This window comes from Salvelinus sp. IW2-2015, linkage group LG20, assembly GCF_002910315.2.
Source record: "Salvelinus sp. IW2-2015 linkage group LG20, ASM291031v2, whole genome shotgun sequence".
Taxonomy (NCBI): domain Eukaryota; kingdom Metazoa; phylum Chordata; class Actinopteri; order Salmoniformes; family Salmonidae; genus Salvelinus; species Salvelinus sp. IW2-2015.
The window spans coordinates 51,576,775-51,587,268 of NC_036860.1; the positions used below are offsets into that span (position 1 = coordinate 51,576,775).

At 43.5% G+C, this 10,494-nt stretch overlaps 1 protein-coding gene across 4 annotated transcripts in view; it reads right to left on the reverse strand.

Annotated features, from left to right (window-relative positions):
* The window catches only part of LOC111981262 (kinase suppressor of Ras 1-like), a 36,028-nt gene extending 26,635 nt beyond the window's left edge, over positions 1-9,393 (reverse strand). For all 4 annotated transcript variants that reach the window (XM_024012461.2, XM_024012460.2, XM_070449473.1 and 1 more), the window contains exon 1: positions 8,926-9,393. In XM_024012461.2, coding sequence (XP_023868229.1) covers positions 8,926-9,135 — 210 coding nt within the window. In that variant the 5' untranslated portion in view covers positions 9,136-9,393. The remainder of the gene's footprint in view (positions 1-8,925) is intronic.
* Positions 9,394-10,494: the final 1,101 nt, after the last annotated feature.

The window sequence follows — 10,494 nt, forward strand, 5'->3', positions numbered from 1 at the left end:
CCAGTAACTAAAAAGTTTCTGGTTCGAATACCCGAGTCATACATTTTATTAATGGTTTCCCTTCTTATTGTTCAACTGTGAGTTGCAGAGACAGCAGTCTCATTGTGGAACATGACGTTGTGTAGTTGGGCACCAGAGACACCTGTCACGAGCACCACACATTCACCCACACACAGGTAGATGGGGATCACGCAGGCAGCACAGTGAACAATACACTGGTGCAAGAGTGACGTCATGTTACCTAGCAACCTCACTCCAGAGTCGTCAGCAGCATTTTGTAGAGTGGGATTTTCCCATAGACATGAAACACAGAGGGTCAGACAGTACACATCGACGTGCAATATCCATTAAAATTACACCTCAGACTAGAGACAACTGCAGTTTCATACTATTAGATTTTTAGGTAACATCTGAATGACAGCTCAATTCCCATAGAAAGACAAAAAGCTGGAGTAGCGTTGCACCATTCTACAGATATGTGTTCAAATAGGGTTGTATTACTGAGTAACTTAGTGGGATTCAAAATGTACCAGTTAGATTTAGAGACAGATTCTCCAGTCAGTCTTGTGATCAGTTAAGGAGGATGGAACTCATGGACTCAGACTGGAGCCTGGTGGGGGATGAGGTGGTCTGGGGGATGAGGTGGTCTGACTAGCCCCAGATCCCACCTGTTAGTCTGAAAATGGAGATAAACAACACCATGGAAATGCTTTTGTGCCTTGAAGAGATGAGTGACAGCCAATATGAACCAGAGAGCAGCCAGAAAGACACCAGCACACCGGTCTGACACAGGGGACAAAGTCCTACTGTTCCACTTGTTTCCTCCAAATTCAGCTAAACCGTCTTGTACTCTAATAAACGTTGGATGACAGCCTTACATCGACATCTTTACCAATGACATCAATGCCTCTCTGCAGGAGAATTGTGCAATATTTATTTTACCCCAGGGAAACAGAACTTAGACTATGAGAAGGTAACAACAGATTTCTCAGAGCTAAAACATTTGGAGTCATCGGTGGTAAAAGAAGACTTCCACGACACTTAGCAGTTTCTATTGTCACCTGTATTACGTATTATTATCCTTTGGTTCCCTCAGAACTGTACAGCAGTTAAGGCCTCTACCGTCTGTGGTCAGTGTTCTGAATCTTCCACCCAGAAGCCCACACATTTTAAAGATGCAAAATAAATGTAGAAGTGTTTAATTGTGTCTCTTCCAACATTTTTTTGTGTCTGTCTTTATAACTGGAGGAGGCACAAGAACACATCACTACACAATAGTATCACCATCAAGCACACAGGACCATGTGAAAGCTTTGTTGTGGATTGTCTTTACGCTTATAGCCTCATCTGTCCTTATCTGCTGGCCCCATGCTGTCCATGGTAGTGATAATAAAATGTGGGCGCCCGGTCAGTGTCACCGTGTGCACTGGGCTCAGGGTAGACGCAGCACTGTGATCTGGGAGATAATGATCATGGAACATTAAGGCCTTTGTAGTGGGCCTTAAATGTTAACAAAGAGCTGTAACGTGTTGCCGCATATTAAGCAGCCCCTAGGTAATAAAAGGAAGGTGCCACAAATCACCCCCACCATGGTGACACGATGGACAGAGGCACAGTTATGGGTGGTGCAGGGAGGGAGGGTCACGTGACACGAGGGCTATGTGACGGTGCTGAGCGCCCATCACCCTGGGTGACTATCAGAGACAATGGCCCGCTGCGCTGACCCCTCCTCTGTCATCACTGGGGCTGACTGACCCCACAGAGAGGGGAAGGGGCTGGCTGGCGGCTGCCATTAATCCTCTGTCCTTATGTTGTAGGTCAGTCCCTGGCATGCTCCAGCCACCGCCCAAGCTCCCCAACAACACAACCCTGGCCAAAGCATGGACTACACACACACACACACACACTTCTTCACAGTTCTTAAAAGGTCTGTGCAGTTAAGAGTGTGTACAGTATAGAGAAAGACACAATATCATTAAAAGTGATGTACTGTAAGTGCAGGTGTGCTCCATCTAGATCTGCAGTATGATAACCTACAACAGTCAGTGGCACACAGCTCTATTCTGGGAGCCATTTCTCAAATGCCTGATACTAGAGTTCCGGAGAGGTTTTTGCATGTTATCTCCTGGTATAGGCTACATGTAGGCGTCTCAGGAAATACAACACAATAGCACAACCTAGGGCTTGCATTTGCATCAAGCCCCTGAATCAAGTGTAGCCTCATCGCATCAATTAGAAGATCATTGTGCAGTGTTATGGGTTACACATTGACATGAGTGAGTTAGAACAGCACGGGGGCGGGCTAATGACTGTCTTCCCCTGAGTTACATTTGAAACCAAACATGCATTATTATCTAACCAGGCAATTCCCATAGAACTTTGAGTTGGTGTTGTATCATTCTCTAAATCGGGCCTCCTAATTCTCTTTTGTGCTGCACAGAATTTTGGAATTGAGATTAAACTGAATTCAATTGAGAAACATATATAGAACCCTTCTAACAAGAACGAGGAATAGGGACTGTTCCTTAGTGCACATGGCTAAAGGCTGTTAGTATGAAATTACAACGCAACTACAGTGTTATTACACAGGTATAGGAGCAACTGCTCTCCAAATATAATACATGCGATCTGTAAATAATGAATGCTCTCACCAAATCTAATAATGTCATATCAGGTTCCCACTTCAAGGAAGGAAGGATAAAAGAAAGGAAGGAAGCTTGTTTGAATAGGGCAAAGAAACCCCTTGCAGCCTACTTTAAAAAAATGTATTCAACCTTTACTTAACTAGGCAAGTCAGTTAAGAACACATTCTTATTTTCCAATGTCGGCCAAACCCGGGCCAAACCCTCCCCTAACCCGTACAACGCTGGGCCAATTGTGCGGCGCCCTATGGAACTCCCAATCATGGCCGGTTGTGATACAGCATGGGATCGAGCCTCTAGCACTGAGATGCAGTGCCTTAGACCGCTGCACCACTCGGGAGCCCATACAGCCCTCCATACATTGAGGAGCCATTTCATGCAAATCCTCCTTTCCTATTACACAAATAATACAGACTTCAGAATTACCAGACAAAGAGCAACGCTGCATCCTCAATACGTTTAAGTATAGCTCAAAGGCTGCCTGCTGGGCTAAAACCACCATGATTTCCACACCATGCAAGCTGACTGCTGGATTACACAGTTTGCTTTACCAATAATAAAATAGGAAACAGAAATAGGGTGGTTATTGCTGTAATCATTTGCTTGTGTGTCTTCTGTGGTGATAGCCATATTCTCCCCGGTCGTCTCCTAGGCCTCTGACAGACACAGCGGTTGCCATGTCAAACGAAGCAGCCCAGCTGATTTGCTTTGATCTCCCCCCTTTCCTCCCTGCTCTCCCCTCCCAGCACGTCATTTGATTTTCTTACTTAACAACCAACACTGAAAATGCGTAGGAAGAATGCTGCCTAAATATAGAAACAGCCACAATAGCTTACACCACAAGCCGCAGAGCAAAACTCTTTCCAACATCATGAGAAGACAAAACAGATAATGATGCATGTCAAGCTGCTGATTGGTAGGTAGGCTCAGGGATGGATTATCTGCACATAACATGGAGATGCATTCATCCAAAAGACTCATTGATGAAAATTGATATCAAGAGACATTAATTAGCTACAGCCGGTAAGCTATCAACTCTGTTCAAGCTCTTTAAGAGTAAAGTTTCATGTACATACAGTGTCTTCAGAAAGTATTCACACCCCCTGACCTTTTTTCCCATTTTTGTTGTACAGCCTGAATATAAAATTGATTAAATTGAGATTTGGTGTCACTGGCCTACACATAATGTCATAATGTCAAAGTGGAATTATGTTTTTAGAAAATMTAGCAAATTAATAAAAAATGAAAAGCTGAAATGTCTTGAGTCAATAAGCATTCAACCCCTTTGTTATGGCAAGGCTAAATAAGTTCAGGAGAGATTTTTTTGCTTAATAAGTCACATAATAAGTTGCATGGACTAACTCTGTGTGCAATAATAGTGTTGAACATGATTTTGAATAACTACCTCATCTCTGTACCCCACACATATGATTATCTGTAAGGTCCCTCAGTCGAGCAGTGAATTTCAAACACAGATTCAACCACTGCCTCGGTTTTCCAAATCCTCGCAAAGAAGAGCATCTATGGGTAAAAATAAAAAAGCAGACATTGAATATACCTTTTGAGCATGGTGAAGTTATTAATTACACTTTGGATGGTGTATCAATACACCCAGTCATTACAAAGATACAGGCGTCCTTCCTAACTCAGTTGTCGGAGAGGAAAAAACCGCTCAGGGATTTCAACATGAGGTCAATGTTGACTTTAAAACAGAGCTGAATGGCTGTGATAGTCAACAACTGAGGATGGATCAACAACATTGTAGTTACTCCACAATACTAARCTAAATGACAGAGTGAATAGAAAGAAGCCTGTACAGAAAATGAACTATGTCCTGAATACAAAGTGTTATGTTTGGGGCAAATGCAACACATCGCTGAGTACCACTCTTAGTATTTTCAAGCATCATGTTATGGGTATGCTTGTCATCTGCAAGGAATAGAGCTTAGCACAGGCAAAGTCCTAGAGGAAAACCTGGTTCAGTCTGCTTTCCAACAGACACTGGGAGACAAATTCACCTTTCAGCAAGACAACAAGCTAAAACACAAGGCCAAATATACACTGAAGTTGCTTACCAAGACAACATTGAATGTTCCTGAGTGGCCTAGTTACAGTTTTGACTTAAATCTGCTTGAAAATCTATGGCAAGAATGAAAATGTCTGTCTAGCATGTCTAACAACTAACTTGACAGACCCTGAATTTTTTTTTAAAGGATTATGTGCAAATATTGTACAGTTCAGATGTGCAAAGCTCTTAGAGACTTAACCAGAAAGACTCACAGCTGTAATCGCTGCCCAAGGTGATTCTAACATGTATTGTGAATACTTATGTAATCAAGATATATTAGTATTTTATTTTTCATACATATTCTACAAATGTTAGAATTTTTCTTGCACTTTGACATGAGTATTTTGTGTAGATTGTTGACAAAAAAAGACAACTCCATTTTAATCCCACCTTGTAACACAGCAAAWTGTAGAAAAAGTCAAGGGGTGTGAATACTTTTCTGTCACTTGAGGCTGTTTGGTAGAAGTGGAAATTTCCATTGGGAGTGGAAATCCTCTCCTGTCAATTACTGCTTAAGTGTAACAGTCAGACAAACTGCTTCAGAGCCACAGAGAGACAATGACAGGGAGACATGGCAAAGGATAGGCCAACATGGAGACAGATGGGTCAGGTGTGTGAGAGGATATCATGCTTCAGACAGGGATTAGTGTGTGAAAACTGAAGCACCACCTTGCGGTACTCCACTTGGAGAGCAAAGCACCATTATCTTTTCACCGGCAAGGCACACTGCAAAAAAAAACAGCCATGGTTGGAGTGCCATAATAAAGCTCTTTCAGTAAGAATCTAATGTGAGTTCAAGCCTCTTGATTGCGCTCAAGTGAGGGTCTCTGGGAGAGACACCCCTGTTTAGCACCACAAGTGTGACAGCCACTTTCACCCGTCGCTATTCACTTCTCTCATTCATCACACAAATTAACTGAGCCGTTAGGCCATTTAGCTGTATTGACAATTTATATTTTCCACTCTGCTGTCGTACACGGTACTCATGGGAACACTTGTGGACCGTTTTGGGAGTGTCAAGCTGAGACAGGCTTGTCTGATTTCTTCCAGTTAGGATTTCATGGTCAAGTCCAAGACAGATCCGGGGGACTTGTGGCTAACAGCCCCTCTCTCTGTTCCAATTGTCACTACAATCTTCTCATACAAACAGATGGGTGGGATTCAACCAGATGGTTATGGCTTTTGTACCTGTGAAATACTGTGACTAAAACTAGCACGTAAGTTTGATGCTGTAATACTACCCAGATTCTTACAGCACCCCCACATTTGATTGGTTCAGGGTGTGTGTGAAGATGGGATCAGGGCATGGACAGCCTGGAGGAACGTGGCTTCTAAATGACCATTTCCGGTTTTAAAGTCCTTTTTCTTCAGCGATAATGAGCCCTTACCAGTGAATCCTGAATGAACAGGAAGCCTGGCCCAGAGTGAAGGAAGAAATGAAAGTGGCAGTTTGAATGGTGCAGTGATAGGCCTACTGTAGAAAGCATATATCACCCACTCATTGCTTTCTATTTCTAACACTTACTTGAGGTCTTTCTTTGTCCTGAAACAGGTTAATGAGAACTAGTGATTCAGTCCAATAACACTCAAATAGACCCAGCCTTTTATCAACTCAAATGTTGAAGAACTACGAAAAGTAAATGCACTATTCAAAAACATCTGGGGCYGCAGGTAGCTTAGCAGTTAGAGATGCGAGCCAGAAAGGAAAAATCTTCCAGGAAGTGAGCTGGCAACCAGAGATTTGCTGGTATCAAATCCTAGATGCCATTGGCTGCCGTTGTGCCATTGCCGTTGAGCCATTTTTACTATTTTCTACATTGTAGAATAATAGTGAAGACATCAAAACTATGAAATAACACATTTGGAATCATGTAGTAACCAAGAAAGTGATAGAAGAATCTAAAATATGTTTTGATTTGTTTAAGTAGCCACCCTTTGCCTTGATGACAGCTTTGCACACTCTTGGAATTCTCTTAACCAGCTTCACCTGCAATGCTTTTCCAACAGTCTTGAAAGAGTTTCCACATATGCTGAGCACTTGTTGGCTGCTTTTCCTTCACTCTGCGGTACAACTCATCCCAAACCATCTCAATTGGGTTGAGGTCGGATGATTGTGGAAGCCAGGTCATTTGATGCAGCACTCCATCACTCTCCTTCTTGGTCAAATAGCCCTTACACACCCTGGAGGTGTGTTGGGTCATTGTCCTGTTGAAAAACAAATGATAGTCCCACTAAGCCCAAACCAGATGGGATATCGCAATGAAATGTTGCCCAATTGGTAAAGGGACCTAACATGTGTAAGGAAAACATTCCCCATACCATTACACCACCACCACTAGTCCGTACCGTTGACACCAGGTAGGATGGGGCCATGGACTCATGCATGACGCCACAGGAACCGGGATTTGTTGGACCAGGCAATGTTTTTCCACTCCTCAATTGTCCAGTGTTTGTGATCACGTGCCCACTGGAGCCTCTTCTTGTTTTTAGCTGATAGGAGTGGAACCCGGTGTGGTCGTCTGCTGCAATAGTCCATCCGTGACAAGGATCGACGAGTTGTACGTTCCGAGATATCGTTGTGCACACCACTGTTTTACTGCGCCGGTATTTGCCTGTTTGTGGGCCGCCTGTTAGTTGCACGATTCTTGCCATTCTCCTTCAACCTCTCATCAACTAGCTGTTTTGGCCCACAGGACTGCCGCTGACTGGATGTCTGTTTGTTGATCGCACCATTCTCGGTGAACACTAGACACTGTCATGTATGAAAAGCCCAGGAGGGCGGCCGTTTCGGAGATACTGGAACTGCCACGCCTGACACTGACGACCATACCACGCTCAAAGTCGCTTAGGTCACTTGTTTTGCCCATTCTAACGTTCAATCGAACAGCAACTGAATGCCTCAATGCCCATCTGCCTGCTTTATATAAAAAGCCAGGGCCATGTGATTCACTGTCTGTAGGAGCGAACTATTTTTGTTAACAGGTGGTGTACCTAATAAACTGGCCACTGAGTGTATGTATGCGTGTCTTTCAGAAGGGTTGGGTTAAAAGTGGAAGTCAAATTTGATTTGGACCTTTTGTGCAATTGACCAATTAAGTGATCTCAATCTGGAGTGGAAGAGTAGTAGCATGTGCTTCCCTCAAATTCAAACACCAACCTGAAAATCGTATTCAGATGTTTAGATCATGCATATATCACTGATATCAGTATTTTATTTAATTTGCATGCAGAGTATGGCTAGATTTATACAGTATATATTTGTGTGTGTTGGTGACTGAATGCAGGCCGGACCAATGTCACGACAGGTGAGAATACTATCTAAACCCACAAACATGATATTTCTGTATAATACAATTTCCCTATTCTATTATTCTTATGATAATATTTTCCAAGTGCATACTACAGTAAACTAGTGCACACTACCATATTATAGGCCTAAAGACCGGAGCCTATACGTAGGCCATCACCCTATGCACAATTTAACCCCTGGTTGGTTCATCAGAATTGTTTACACATGCTAACCAAGTCATCCCCGACACGACTGAAATTCATTTGGATCCACAGACAGGTGCACGGAACGCATTAGGCAGTGAACACTGTCAATATCGACACCTTGGCCTTAATTGGCTCAGAGTTATGGTCGGGGAATTGATCAGGATTATTGGCATGAGGGGTGTTTACCATTGCCGAGAAATGCTCTGCCATTTAATTCTGCATTTTGTCTTGTACCCAAGCTTGCCTTGTCTGATGCAGAAATGCGGAATAGTGACCAATAATATAATGAAAATAAAAAGAGGAAGACAATGCCATCATGAGATTGATATGAGGAATTTGGCCCGTTTGATTTCAACTGCACCATCAGCTAACGTTACATTGCTGCAAAATATCCGGGGTTCCAGACAAATATTTAACCTACAGAAAGAGGTCACAATAATAACCAGATAAACGTCAGTGACAAGTCTATTTATAGCATATCAATAGCCTAGCCTATGTGGGAAGTCACAGTATATATAGTATGTGTAAACATAGGATTATTCTTTAAATAATCATGCATAGCATCGCGCAATACAGCTGCAGTGTATTGTGCAAAATAGAAGGAAACTGATGGGGCGCCTCGCATACAGACACCAAAGAGCTGCAGCCCAGAACTGAGCTGAACATACATGACTCCGCAGTTTGGACCGCAGTATTTATCCGTGTTCAGTAGTTAATTACCTCTAAAGTACGTATCTCTTGCTGTGTGAGGTCGTTGGACGCGGCGCATTTCGTCCGGAGCCCCTGTAAACTGGATATGGAGATTTCAATCATGTTCTGGATGAGTTCGCATTGGTGTAGAGCTGCCATCGCTGCGCCACCGCCACTATCCCTCTCCGACTGCTCATCACTCTCGACCATCTTTCCACCTTTCTCAGACACACTATCCATTCCTCGGCATTGGGCACGGGTTTAGGGGGTAGATGCAAACTGTAAATGTTCAAATGCACATGCACCAACGACGCAATATTATTGAACTTAACAAATGTCTCAAAATTCGGACAAAGCAATAAAAATAGCTCGATATCAATATCCTGGTTCAAAGCAATCCAAAGTCCAACAGTGCTCGGGTTGTGTATTCTGCCCGTTCCGCGGAGACTCCGATCTCTCCCTCCCTGACAGCTCTCGCCCAGGCTTTCACCGTCTGTCAGCTGTTGGAAACATCATGGGACGCGTTGCAGTTTGGGAAACGAAGTCCTTCACTATGGCTGGGCACCGCACTCTCTCTCTCTCTCACACACACACACACACACACACACACACACACACACACACAAAATCAACTTGAGTTGAAATATGTCGCTCCAGAGAATAAGGGATGATGTCGAGATCCACTGCAGTGAACTACCTAGTCATATTCGAACAATATCACAATACTCCACAACCTGTGAACTTGACATGCTTTAACTGCAGAATTAGAACAAACCGCATTGTGGAGAGAATCATTGTGGATCGTTGTTCACTCTGGATCTGTAAGTACATGTGATGTGTCCCTGGAGTCCTCCCTCCTCTCCTCTCCTGGCTCTGACGCAGCACTATGAGCAAGGCCTTGCTTTCCTCATGTTCTGCCTGCATCCCATCTCAGGGTGCAGGGTTTACTCCATAATGTTATGTTAACTCTGAGTAAGATCCTCTCTATTGGCAACCTGTCCACAGGGCCGGAAGAGAGATGGTCTCATCAGCACTCAGACCATGAGGAGCCGAGAGAGATAATGACAGATGGAGGGGTACAAGGCTAAGGATCAGAGAAGTTTGAGCTTCTAGTCTGGTGCATGTAAGCCCTTCTGAGTGAGACCTGTCCTGCAAAGCACCTGCAGGAGCATGCTTCACTCCACACTCAGTACATCAAGAGAAATCGCACAAAATAATCTATTTTGCCATACAACTAACTCTAATTAGTAGGCAGACATTCTGATACTCATCTTTTTAAAGTAATATCTTAAAATGCAGATAACAAGGTAACCCCCTCTAAGGTCCCACTCTCACCTTTGAGGTGTGTGACTGCCCTCCTCTTGCTCAGTGCCACATAGCAATGCTGAAGTCTAGAGACACACTGAGTGAAATCAACGTGTGTCCTGGCTTTGACTCAGGTGACTCTGCCGCCTTTTACGTCACCTACACACTCAAAAGTTCAATTTCCAGAAACGTGCTCCCCTTCTTTCTTGCGTATTGGACTGAGCTTGTTACAGTCTTGCCAAGTGTAAGGCACAGAGAGCATCAAGGCAAGCAAATTTATTTCATGAAATTAGA